Below are 14,459 nucleotides of genomic sequence, written 5' to 3' on the forward strand. Positions count from 1 at the left end.
TGATATTGTAACATGAATCTTTAAGTGCTACTTCCCAAGGTCAGAACTAAAATAAAGATGATATCAAAGATATTATTCTTATAATAACATAAGAACACCTATCTTTGTCCAAATAAAAAACAGGAGCTTCATATTGTTAGAGCTGTTTTGGAACCAGTACCAAAGAATTTCAGATTTACTTGAGAGATATTTCAAACAACATCAGGGAAATTGCTGGCATCATTTTAACAACAGAAGATCAACACAGACACATTTTTAGGCCTTGATTTGGCACTGATGATACACACAATACTGTTAAGCATTCTAAAACTTGGTGAAAACAAATCTATTCTTGACAATAATATGTTCAGACTCACAAAAGCAGAAACCAGACTTAGCATTTATTTCATCAGAACTAAGGAAATCAATAGATTAGTAGTTGCAGATACTGTAGAAAAATGAGAGTGTCAAAGAAAAGATCTTGACTGGTTAAAGATACAATAAGTGGATTCAAGATAAAAGGGATGATTGTGTAAGTAATGGAAAATGAAAAGAGATACAAACAGGAGAAGAATATTTCTCTAAAATTATAAAAGAAAAACCCTGTAGAGTCTGGAAACTTCTTAAAAATAGGAATTAAAAATTTTAAATGTCAATTTGCTGAGCTCTCTAGAAGGTTAGGGTTAATGAGAATATAAAATACTGCTCCTGCATCTCACTAGGAGATTTATTGCAATAGAGTGGGAGGGCAAGGATGGAGAGTTCAGAATGGGAGTGGGACAGACAAATCCAAACTTTGTGTCATTCCTACAAAATGAATAGATAAACAAATAAATTATTTTGAATTTCGGCTGTAGAGGATTGCATGGTGTACAGCGAAGGCAATCTCCTAGTAAATTACTACTTCACCTGGAAAGAATGTTTGAGGTCCTGGAGATAAAAGGTAGATCAGTAGAAGAGCAAGGATGGTGAGCACAAGTCAGATGTATTCAATCCACAAGACCTATGAGCCATGCATTTGGCCGTAGTGCAACACGGACAGATATTACTGTAACTGAATAGATACTGAAACGGGAAAGGGATTGGGCATTGGGGGAGAACAACAGGTAAACCAGGTCATCCAAGAGGAGCTGAAGACATGGTGTGTTTAAGGGTGAAATCATGACAGAAATGTCAGAAGTGACAACAGTTCATACTTAGTAGTTAATAGTATGGAAGTTTGGTGGAATGGCATAAACATGGGAGGAAAGAAGTGAGAGCAAATTGTAGGAAATGGGATGGATGTAGTTAGTTATAAACACAAGAAATTCTGCAGGTGCTGGAAATCCAAAGCAAAACACACAAAATACTGGAGGAACTCAGCAGATCAGACAGCATCCATGGAAGTGAACATACAGTCAATGTTTTGGGCCAAGACCCTTCTTCAGGATTGCATGGAAGTGTGGAGCTTCAATATAGGTAAAATGCAGGAAACTGGACTGGTTGGGTGGGCGTGGTGGTAGCATGGACTTGATAGGCTGAAGGGCCTGCATCTGTGCTGTACTGCTCTAGGACATTATTACACAATTATCAAGGCTCTATTGCAGAATCATTTGTGACTCCTCGAATGATGAATCAGTCCATCACCAAATGCAGCAAAAGCTAGACTGGTGAAGAGTCTTGGCCTGAAATGTCAACCGTTTGTTCACTCCTATGGATGCTGTCTGACCTGCCTAGTTCCTCCAGTGTTTTGTGTGGATGTAGTAAAGGAAGCTGTTAAATATGATAAAATAGGATACTCAATAGAATAAGGAAGAAAGACGCACAAGGAATCATGGAAGGTAGATCAGGGAATGCACTGAAACTTTTACAGCAACCAGGATGGGAGTGCAGTATGGTCAGAAAAAGCAATGGGTAAGTTGGCTTGTGTTGAACTTTGCCACTGGTATAGCCTTTCAGAGTGGAATTAGAGTTGAGGAAAGCAAAGAGTCCCAGGCAAACTTTGTGTAGACAAGAGAAGGATGGAAATTAGCATTAAAGCTGATGAAAGTTTTTAGTTCAGGAGGAAATGGTCCCAATAGTTATCAATGTACTGGAAGAAGATACAGTTGGAGTCAGAGTAGGATTAAAAAAGAGAAAAAGAAATTTCTATATACCCCACCAGCAGACAGGAACAACTTGGACCTATTAGGTTGTCACTGAAACCGTTTTCCATTGGTTGAAGTCACGGAGGAAAAAACACTGCTGTAGGAACTCAGTGGGTTGAGCAGCATTTGTAGGGTGAAAGGATGTTGACTTTTCAGATTGAGACCATGCATCAGGACTTCTTCTTTGTCTTCTTGTAAAGTTTAATGGTGATTGGCAGACTAACACAAAAATACATTACCACCACCTACTGAATTGGACTATGGAGCAAAGAGATAGGAAGTAAATTAAATTAAATCACTAAATTCCTCCACCCCCCAGACTCAAATAATATCAAAAAGTCTATTGCTTTTCAGTAAGTCAAATGCACTTATATACATTATAATGGCGAAGATATCCTAACAAACTTTCCATGTTAAACTGTGTCTATCCCAAAGATCTCAATTCAGCCATTAGATGTTTCTTTTGCACCTCATATAAACCACATTCAAACAATCTATGCTGCACCATTTCTTGACAAGTGCACTCCATACAAATGCCTGTGTCATCCCTATTAATTCTGAATGAAGAATTATTCAACCTAGTATGTCCAATACGTAAACGTGTAAGTATATCTTCTTCCCTCCTTTTACACCCATCTCCCAGTTGAGTTCCCACCATCCTTTGAATTTTATATAAATGCTGTCATTTCTTTTCCTTATCCCAACTTCGTTGTCACAGCAATCAAATAGATTCTTAAAATATGGCTTTCACATTCCCTTTATGCAAAGGCAGCTCTACATTTAGATCCTTAATTTTAAGTGATTGCTTGGCAAGATGTCTGCCAACTTGTTTCCTCCAACCCCAACATGGGCAGGGACTCATAAGAATTGTCCCTCCAGCCCTGCAGCCTCAACACATGTTGTCCAATCCCAAGGTGAATGTCTGGCCTACAATTTGAAATACTGCTCTGTTTTAATAGATGCCGAAACCGAGAATGAATCAGAGCACAGAAGTACATAATCAGGGATCATCAGGGCTGAGGGTGTAAAAGGAATATAACTGATATAAAGAGGAGAGCGGGAGGGGCAAGCCAAGAGCCAGGAAGAGATAGCCCCTCCCCATTGCAACAGGGAAGTCAGGAACACGGACGCAATCCACAGATCACATGACTCTGCAATGCATAGCGCTGAGCTGAGGGACCTGGATGCCCAATCCATCTCGCTCATTAGATTTACACCAATGGCTGATGTGCTGGCACAGTCAATTCTGTAGTTTTTTAACTGACCTGCTTGGAAAAGACAAGTTTATTTTATTTTATATTGTTGTTTTGAGATTATTTGTATCAGTAAGATTATTGTAATTTAGATTATTTGTATCATTTTTAGTAATCTTACTATTTTTAATTTTATCTTTATTTTTTCTAATTATTTAAATTATTTTAAAATGAGATGTCAAGCACATTAGGGGATTCAAACTTTGGCCTCAGGGTGTACACCCAAGGCCTAGTTGCTGCTTGTGGTTAGCGCTGCCATGCACAGTTACTGTGCTACTGAGGCCTCAAGCTCAATTGATCCACAGACTGAGAGGTCAGAGGCTGAGAAAATTGCGCAAGGAGGGGCAAGTCAAACTGATAATTCCACAGGTTCAAATTTCAATTTCACTTGCAAACATTATAATGGCATTGGCAATTATTGAAATCAAAGTCACTTTTCAAAAGATTAATAAAATTTATATTTCAGTCAACATCAGGTTTCCCTCTGCCTCTGTTTCATTGTCAGATAAATGGGTCTATCTGCATTTGTGTCCCAATAAAATGCAAGCTTGGTGTGAGATTTCAAATGAAAAATGTAAAATGCACTAATTGTAGGAATAGTCAAGTTAACCCTTTATGCACTTTGGCTGCAATACATCACTGAGAAACAGGAATCAATGTACAATATAATTTGCACAGATTATATTTGTAATTGTTGGATTAATTGAATACTACATATTCTTAAGGAAAGCTGGTTGTAACAGCTGATCAAAAGGCTTGCAAATCAATCTAATTAAGCTCGGCACTCTGAATGGTAGTAGAAGAGAATGTAATATATATTTGTTCTGCCTTTGTCTTTCCCACCGTAACCTTCATTTGTCCAATGAACTCAACGTTCTTATCATTCCCCTTTGATTTACATCTCCCCAAACAGATCAGCTGTAATTGATACGTCCTCATTGTCCTCTTGTAGTTGGTACACCACACCACTATTAGTCTCCTTTCATCTTGACCTATGACAGATATTGATACAAGAGACTGCAGATGCTGAAATCTGAAGCAACAACCAATCTGCTGGAGGAGCTTAGTGAGGTGAGAAGCATCTTATAGGAGGAAATGAACTATCAACTTTCCTGGATCCTGATGCACAGTTTTGTCCTGAAACATTGACAATTCTTTTCTTCTCACAGATGTTGCTTGTTCCACTGAGTTCCTATACCAATCACAAACGAGAAAATCTGCAGATGCTGAAAATCCAAGTAACACACACAAAATGCTGGAGAAACCTGATGAAGGGTCTTGGCCTGAAACATCGACCGTACTCTTTTCCATTAATGCTGCCTGGCCTGCTGTGTTCCTCCAGCATTTTGTGTGAGTTCCCATATCAAATTGTTTGTTGCTATCACAAAGATTCCCTTTGTTCTGTATACACACACACACACACACACACACACACACACACACACACACACACACACAACAATTTCTAACACCTGGAATTGATCAAGTTAAACAGTCTGAAATAAATCTGTTTATTTCTCCACAAATGCTGACTGAGTTACTGGGTATTTCCAGAATTTTCATTAATCCAGATTTCCAGCATCTATTGTTTTTTTTTGGTGATTTTTTTATTGCAATATTCCAAGGCTGATACAGGCAGCAAAACAGGGCTGTGTGACATCAATGATTTCACTACTGGGAGTGCCAGCTTGTCTATAATTTTACGTGCAAACAGTGAGGAAGTATTATTGCTCTGATATCAACTGTTTGAAACAAACTGTTTGCCATGAAACATGGACATTACTTCCACACTTTTTAAATACGTAAGGTGGACAGGCCATGACATCAATTCTTGTGCAGTGCTGATTCGACACCAATGATGTTAAACCGAGCTGTAATAATCCAGCTGATGGTTTAGTTAAAGATGTAGAGGAATGCATCCCAGATTTACACTCGCATAATTTAAAGGGATCTTTATTTATTAATGGAGTCAAATGGTGATTGACTAGAAATAGAGTGAACAACGTAGATTCATGACATTTCTTTGCTGAACACAGTCAGTGGTTCAGGTGTCATTAAGGTGTTCCATTTAAATATGGAGATTACAGAGCCATACCTCTGAGCTTCCAGCCTGGAAAGGAGTGGAAGGTAGAAATAGAATAGATAAGAGCAGGACTTCCTGGCCTCTCCAGCATATTTTGTCCTTCAGTAAAAATAATGGCTGATCCAATCTTGGCATGGATCTCCACTCTCCAGGTCCTCCATAATCCTGGAGTCTCCTGTAGTCCTAAAATCCATCTAAGTTCAAAGATTCAGCCTCCATAAGTCTATGTGGTAGAGAAGTCAAATCAAATCAAATCAAGTTTAATTATCATTCAAACCATACATAGGTATAGCTGAACGAGACAGCATTCCTTTGGGGCTAAGGTGCAAAACGTTCAAAAATAGCAAGTAACATAATTCAAAATAGTGAGCAAAGAAGCATGTTCACTCAAAAAAAAAATCACAAGTATGGTCCAAGACCCTGAGTGATAATGTCCAGCAATTGATGGTGGTCTCCCGGTAGCATACAGAATTGTCAATGTTTCAGGTCAAAACTCTGCATCAGGAGCCTGTCATTCCACCACTCAAACACAGGAGGGCAGTACCAATGGGAGAGGCCAGGCCATAACCGAGCTTGGAAGCCACACTGTAAACGCTTCCCTGTCTCTCACCTGGTCTGCGGCAACAAGCAAGCCCCAGGGTTGAAGCCTAGTCCTCACTACAACCGAGGCTACACAGCTCCCATATCATCTGTCCCTCCATCAGACAACGATAACAATCCTGAGGCAACTGTCCAACAGAGTCTTGCAATTGCTAGTGAAATGTCTGAGACAATCTCCCACAGTTATACTGCACCAACTCCAAAGCTTCCGAGTAGCAGGCAAAACACAGTCTGCAGCCAGGTCAGCTTCTCTGTACCCAAACTGGCTCCTCCTACACACTGGTGGGCTCCTCCGATATGCTGATCCACTCCTTCAACACCTCAGCTGAGTCCACCGCTGACACCAGTCCAGCTACTCCGCTCAATGAACAGCTCACTGATGGAGTAGCACCCGATGTTCTAGTAGTAGAATTGTCTCTGGATCGTATAAACAAATTTTACAGAACAAAAAGCACCTTGGGTTGGCCCCCTGTGAGTCTGCTGCATTTGTATGTGCCACCATCTTACTGGAAGAGAAGCCCCTCAGCCCACTAGGTGACAAGGCTGTGTGCTTAGTCTGCTACTCTACTCACTTGGTACTTATTACCAAGACACTAAGCACAGCTCCAATGCCATCATTAAGTTTGCTGAAGCTTTTAGGTATTTAATATTTCAATAATATTGCAAATATATTGTTCAATTAAGCAATCTTTGTTTGTTTACATAATTCATATGGAAGAAGCATGTGAAGGGTATTTATATCACCAAGTCATATGTGAGCACCCTGCTAAATGAAAAATAAGTAGACACGCATCTCCCAGCTCCTGAGTTTTTCCTTCAATTTGTTTCTGAAGTTACAGAACATAACAGTGGTGATGAGTAAGTTTTAAAATGAACCAGTTTAAAATAAACCTACCTGTTGAAGTGCAACATGTTCTTTTTCTGCACAAGGGGAGAGAGGCATTCAAGTAAAAAGCAAAGGGCAGAAAATAGATAAAATGCACAGATGAGTACCAGGTGATATGATGATGATGATAATAATAATAATAGGCTGGCTACATTGGAGGGATAGATGCATTTGATTGCACAATAGATGACTGGATGATGTATACTGAATTAATTGAACAGTATTTTGAAGCAAATGAAACAGCCAATAATAAGCAAGTGCTAGATGGAGTGCAATAGATGGAAAAACATACAGTTTGCTTAGAAGTTTAACTGCTCCAACCAAACCAGCCAAAATGAGCTTTGCTGATATTGTGAATGTATTGCTAGAACATGTAGAACAGAAACCATTGTTTTTTTGTTTTTTTTCCCCAAATAATTTTTATTGAGTTTTCAAATAATTTAACAGAAACCATTGTTGATTGCAGAATGCTTTAGGTTTCATAAACAGAATTAAAAGGAAGGGGAGTCTATTTCAGAGTAAGTGGCTGAATTTAAGAGATTTTCTGGGCATTATCAGTTCAACGGTGAGTTTAAAGGTGCACTGAGAAATCAGTTAGTTTGTAGAATCTTACAAGAAATCATTCAAAAACAATTCCTAACTGAAGCACAACTCACATTTAAAAGAGCAGATGAAATCACTATATCAATGGAAGCAGCAGCCAGAGAGGCAATTGAGTTGCAGTTAGGAATGAAATTGAATGTGAACAAAATTGCAACATCTAAACAGAAACATGCCTGTGTTAAAAGGGGGCATTAGGAGTGGACCCAAGTGCAAGACACAGAAACTGAACTGTATTTATTGAGAATTACTCGGTAGGCCAGGAAAGAGGACAAAATGTCAACATAGATGTAACACTGGATACCAAACTGGTAAAACCTGGACTTGACTTGGACTCAGACTTAACTTGGACTCAGGACTTGGATCTCAACTCAGACTCAGGACTCGACTTGAATTGACCTGGAATTTGAAGTTGACTTGACTTGTTTTAGAACTCGGACTTGACTGGACTGGAACACGGACTTGGACAACAAAGAAACAGAATACCCAACTCAGAGCAGCAGCAAGCAGCCAGGCCCACTCAGCTGGAAAACGCTTGGACAACGAGGAGACAAAACCACGCCTTGACAGTTCATTCGTATCTTTGCTCGGAGTGGCAGCAAATGACCAGCAAGTCTCAGCCAGCCACAAAAACGACAGAATTTGTAACTTACTCAGAGTAGCAGCAAACCGTCAGCCACTCAGCTGGGCACAAAGATGACTGAATTCGCTAAGCAGCCACCAGCACCGAAGCAACTTAAGAGCCCACGATTCTCAGCGGCTCCAATGATAGTCCAGTCTTCTCACTGGCCTGGCCTCCGGTGACAAGCTTCCGATAACTGGCTTCTGGTGACGTGTTTCTGGTGATTTGTTTATGGTGACTAGCTTCTTGGTGTGAGTTTCTGATGACGACCCAGCAAAGGAATAGCTGAACCTCGGAACTATTTATGTTGCAGGCTCAAAATGAGGATCAGGTTTCTCAATCAAGGCACCCAATGGATCATGGGGGGAAAGAAATAACTGGAATGTGGGGTCCATGGACTGGACTGTGAACTGAAATGCGGAGTCCATGGACTGGACTGTGACAGCCTGGCAGAACAAATAGTGTTACCATTGTAGCAGGGGCTCACGTGCACCAGACCAAATCAGATTTAAAGGTGAAACTTGCAGAAAATGCAACTGAGAAGGAGCATGTTGGGCAGACAAAATAAATGGACTGCACAGGGAACAGAAAAAGATAAAAAGTCAAGCTGCAATTTCAAAAAAAGCAAATCTGCATGCTGCTGATGAAAAATCTGAGAATGATGACAGTGACACAGGTCTGAGTTGCCTTGATATTTACAATGTGAAAACTAACAAGAAACAAGCAATATGGCAGACGTGAACAGCAAATTAATTAAAATGGAACTGGACACTTGCTCGGCTATTTCAGTCATTACACCAAATGAGTTTCAACAACATTTGAAAGATACTGAACTGAAGCCTGCAGATATCCAACTAAGAAATTATACTAGAGAAAAGATAACTCCTGTGGGAATGACATTTGTAACTGTGAAATACAACAACCAGCAAGCCACATTGGACTTGTGTGTGGTAAAAACAGGAGGGCTAACATTATGGGATGTGATTGGCTGAAACAAAGTTCAAAGTAAATTTATTATTAAAAGTATATATATATCTGTCACCATATGTCACCCTGGGCTTCATTTTCTTGTGGGCATACTCAGTAAATCAAACGTCCATATTATAAACAATAAAATACTGCATCCCACATTGTAAATAACAGTGTGCAAATGACAACAAACTGCAAATACAAAAGAAAAAAGTAATAACATCCACCGCTGCCTGTGAGGAGTTTCTATGTTCTCCCCATGACTGTGGGTTTTCTCTGGGTGCACTGTTTTCCTCCCATAGTCTAAAGTCATGCCAGTTGGTAGGTTAATTGGTCATTGTAAAATGTCCAATTAGATTAAATATTAATCTAGATTAAATCAAGATTAAATCAAGGGATGGCTGGGCAACACGAATCTAAGGGCCGGAAGGGCCTATTCCCCACTGTATCTCAATAAAAATAAATAAGCAATAAATATCATGAGATGAAGAGTTATTGAAAGCGATTCTATTAGTTGTGGGATCAGTTCAGTAATGGAACAAGTGAAGTTGAATTAAGTTATTCCCTCTGGTTCAAGAGTCCGCTGGCTGAAAGTTAATAACTGTTCCTGAACGTGGTGGTGTGCGTCCTGAGGCTCCTGTACCTTTGACTCTTGTGGGTCGAGGGCCTGTAATGTGCTGTAGATTTCTATGTTCTATGTTCTTCCTAACGGCAGCAGTGAGAAAAGAGCATGACGTGGCTGCTGGGTGTCCCTGATGAAGGATGTTGCTTTCCTGCAACATCACTCCGTGTAGATGTGCTGAATGATGGGGAGGGCTTTACCTGTGATGGACTGGGATGTCCACTACTTTTTTGTAGGATTTTCCGTTCAAGAACTTTGGTGTTTCCATACCAGGCTGTGTTGCAGCCAGTCAATATACTCTCCACCACACATCTATAGAAGTTTGTCAGTCTTTTGATGTTCTACCAAATCTTTGCAAACTTCTCAGGAAGTAGAGGCACTGCTGTGCTTTCTTTGTAATTCCACTTTCATGCTGGGCCCAGGACAGGTCCTCTGAAATTATAACACCAAGGAATTTAAAGTTGCTGACTTGGGCTTGCAAACTGAAATGTTCTCTCAACCGAAGGACTCACTTTCTTTCTTTCTTTCTTTCTTTCATTTATTTATTTACTAAATTTTAGAAATTACAAAGAATAAATGTGATGATAAAATAGTAAGAAAAATAATATTAACCCTCCCCCCTCCCCTTAACCCTCCCCCCCTTAACCCTTATCTAAAGAAAGAAAAAAAGGAAAGAAGATAAAGATTGCCTGGATATCGGAGGATCCCCACATGCTCCATGGAATTCAAAATAATTTTGATATTTATTTTTACTTTCCCAATTACTTTATAATTTTATCTTCAAAGGACCTATGTATTTAATCCTATCTTTTGTAGGTATGGGAACCAAATTTTCAAAAATATATCATATTCATTTCTTAGATTATACATAATTTTTTCAAGTGGAATACAACTATGTATTTCATTATTCCAACGATCCATAGTTAAATATAAATCAGATTTCCAAGTAACTGCGATAACTTTTTTGGCTACTGCCAATGCAATTTTTATAAATTTTTTCTGATACTTATTCAATTTAAGTTTCGGTATTGTCCCTTCAATGTCTCCTAATAAAGATAATGGTGGACTATGTGGGAGTTGTACTCCAGTAATTTGTTCCAATAAAAGTCTTAAATTTATCCAAAATGGTTGAATTTTAAAACAAGAATGTAAAAAAGTACCAATTTCTTGATTACATTGAAAACATTGGTCAGACATATTTGAATTTAATCTATTTATTTTCTGTGGTGTTATATATAATTGATGTAAAAAATTATATTGTACTAATCTAAGTCGAACATTTATTGTATTTCTCATACTATCAGAACGTAATCTTGACCAGTTTTTTCCATCAATTTTAACATTCAAATCAGATTCCCATTTTTGTCTTGATTTATGAATTCCTGATTTAATTGTCTGTTTTTGAATCAAATTATACATACGGGACTCACTTTCAAGGACACTTCATCTCGTGACCTCAATATTTATTGTTTATTAATTTATTATTATTTCCTCCTTTCTTCTTGTATTTACACAGTTTGTTGTCTTTTCCACACTGGCTGAACACCCGTTGGTGCTGTCTATCGTTGATTCTATTATGGTTATTATATTATGGAGTTATTGAGTATGTCTGCAAGAAAATGAATCTCAGGGTTGTATATGGTGACATATATATACTTCAATAATAGATTTATTTTTAAATCTTTACCTCCAATTCCCCCAATGGGGACTGGTTCATGGACCTCCGATTTCCTTCTCCTGAAGTTAATAATCAGCTCAACACACACAAAATGCTGGAGGAACTCAGCAGGCCAGACAACATCTATGAGAAAAAGAACAGTTGACATTTCGGGACAAAACCTTTTGGCAGGTCTGGAGAAAAAAAAGCTGAGGAGTAGATTTGAAAGGTGGAGGAACAGGAGAGAGAAACACCAGGTGATAGATGAAACTTGGATGAAGAGGGATGGACCAAAGAGCTAGGAAATTGATTGGAGAAAGAGACAGATAGAAGGCTATGGAAGAAAGAAGAAAGGTGGGGTGGCTGGGAAGGAGCACCAAGGTGAGGCAATGAGTGAGCAAGGACAAAACATGAGAGAGGGACAAGGGGATGGGAAATGGTGAAGGGTGGGGGGGGGGCAGAGGCATTATTGGAAGTTTGAGAAATCGATGGTCGTGCCATCAGGTTTAGAGGCTACCCAAACGGAATACAAGATGTTGTTCCTCCAACCTAAGTGTGGCCTTATCCTAATAGTGAAGGATTTCTGTTTCTTTCACCAATCAACTTCCTAGCTCTTTGCTTCATCCCTCTCCCTCCAAGTTTCATCTATTACCTGGTGTTTCTCTCTCCCCTCCTCCCACCTTTCAAATCTACTCCTCACTTTTTTTTCTCCAGTCCTGCCAAAGAGTTTTGGCCTGAAACATCAACTATATTTTTTTCCATAGATGCTGTCTGGCCTGCTGAGTTCCTCCAGAATTGCTCAGTTTTACAGCATCTGCAGACTTGCTCTTGTTTGACAATAATCAGTTCCTTGGTCTTGCTTACATTGAGTGAGAGGTGGTTGTTATGGTACCACTCGACCAAATTTTCAGTCTCCCTTCTGTTACGGACTCAGCAACAATAAATATATGAGTGAGGCAGGGGTTTTCATAACAAACAACACATTTATTAAACACTAAAAACAAACCCCCCCAAAAGTAAACAAATCACTAACGTAACCAGAAATCAGCTGCTGTGTGGCAGTTTTAAACAGTTCTTAAAGCGACGTTGCAAAAACAGTTCTTCAAAGTAGTATTGCAAAAGTTCAAAATGCTTACAGTCCATTTAAGGGAGAGACTTTTTAAATGATTTAAATTCTCTTTCACATCATCCTGCTTCAATTCCCAGCCGAACTACTTTTCCCACGAAGAATTTACGGAGATGGACAAATGAATCGGCTTGAAGGCACTGACCTTTCCTTTACAAAACTGTACTCAATCCTTTCTGCTATTCACAGGGATTAACACGAGTACAGTCAACAAATTCCTTCCGAATGAGGATCAAACAAGGTCGAACCCGTTTCACCGTCGAAATAGACTTTCCTCGATCTTTTAACTCCCGAACTCCGATCTGCACTCTCCACTGAATCTCAACTAGCAGTATTATAAAGAAACTGCTGGCAATGACCTTTTAAACTTTAGGCATTAGGTAAAACTTTATCTTTCAACTAAACTGCGTCATGATATTAAATCACGCAGTGGCATGAAGTCAACATGGCAAATCCAGCCACGCACTGCCCCTCCTCACAGGGAGGGGTCCTCCTTTTATACCCTGTAAAAAAAACCTGTCACATGACCTCTACTGGTGGGAAAATGACGTCACTCCACCATCACAAGACCATTACCTCAAGTCCAGTACAACTTCAACACCAGTCACGTGACAAGGGTACCACTGTCACGTGTACATAACACTTCTATATGCTGGTTCGTCACCACCTTTGATTTGGTCAACAGTGGTTTTCTCAGCAAACTTCAATATGGCTGAGCCACACAGTGTAAAGCGAGTAGAGCAGAGGGCTGATTACACACTCCTGTGGTATACCTGTGCAGATGGAGATAGTGTTGCCTATCAAAACTGACGGGATCTGCAGGTGAGAAAATCCAGCATTCAGTTGCACAAGGAGGTATTGAGGCCAAGGTATTGAAGCTTATTGATTAGTGTTGAGGTATTGAATGCTGAGCTGTAGTCAATAAAGACCATCCTGGTGTATGCATCATTACTATCCAGATGTTCTAGGGTTGAGTGAAGAGCCAATGAAATGACATTTGCTGCTGGGCAAATTGGAGTGGATCCAATTCACTTCTCAGGCTGGAATTGATGTTTCATCACCAGCCTCTCAAAACACTTCATCACAGTGGATGTAAGTGCTATCGGATGATAGTCTTTGAGGCAGGTTACCATGTTCTTCGCAGGCACCGGTATAAAGCGAGAGGTTAAAGATGTCAGTGAACACTGCAGTCAGTTGATCAGCACAGGGGTTAAGTACTCAGCCAGGTACCCCAGATGGGCTGGATGCTTCATGTAGGTTCACCTTCCTGAAGGATGCTCTTACGTCAGTCGCAGAGGCTAAAATCACAGGATCGTTGGGGCTGTGGGAGCTTATGATAGTTCCTCCATGTTTTGATGGTCAAAGCAAGCACAGAAGGCATTGAGCTCATCTAGAAGTGAAGCCCCATTGTCACCTGTGTCACTTCATTTCACTTTATAAGAGGTGACAGTATTCAATTCCTGCCAAAGCTGCTGAGCATCTTTCATGGATTCAAGTTCAGTTTGGAATTGCCATTTTGCCCAAGAGATAGCTTTCCAGAGATTGAACCTGGACCTCTTGTAACATTGTTAGTCACCATACTTGAATGCCTCTGATCTGGGGATTCTGGTTGGGGAAGACTGAATGATTCTGTGGGGAACACACTCAGCTATGACTGTTATTATAAAGTCCATTACAACCATGGTGTATTTGTTCAGATTCACAGATGAGACCATAAGACCATAAGCTATTGGAGCAGAATTAGGCCATTCAGCTCTGCCACTTCCCTCTCAACTTCATTCTCCTGCCTTCTCCCTGTAAACTTCACATCCTGACTAATCAGGAACCTATTAACCTCCACCTTAAATATATCCAATGACTTGGCCTCTACAGCCACCTGTGGCAACGATTTCCACGGATTCACCACCCTTGGGCGAAAGACATTTCTCCTTATCCC

General features: G+C 39.8%; 1 protein-coding gene across 10 annotated transcripts in view; it reads right to left on the reverse strand.

The window, feature by feature from the left end:
* The window catches only part of LOC132406918 (uncharacterized), a 128,701-nt gene that overhangs the window by 81,774 nt on the left and 32,468 nt on the right, over window positions 1–14,459 (reverse strand). Inside the window, exon 1 of one of the 10 annotated variants that reach the window (XM_059993047.1) lies at window positions 11,428–11,460. The exons of the other annotated variants lie outside the window; for them this stretch is intronic. Coding sequence (XP_059849030.1) covers window positions 11,428–11,457 — 30 coding nt within the window. The 5' untranslated portion in view covers window positions 11,458–11,460. Of the gene's footprint in view, window positions 1–11,427; window positions 11,461–14,459 lie in introns of those variants that run through there. 10 annotated transcript variants of the gene reach the window in all.

The sequence above is a fragment of the Hypanus sabinus genome, chromosome 17, assembly GCF_030144855.1.
Source record: "Hypanus sabinus isolate sHypSab1 chromosome 17, sHypSab1.hap1, whole genome shotgun sequence".
NCBI lineage: Eukaryota > Metazoa > Chordata > Chondrichthyes > Myliobatiformes > Dasyatidae > Hypanus > Hypanus sabinus.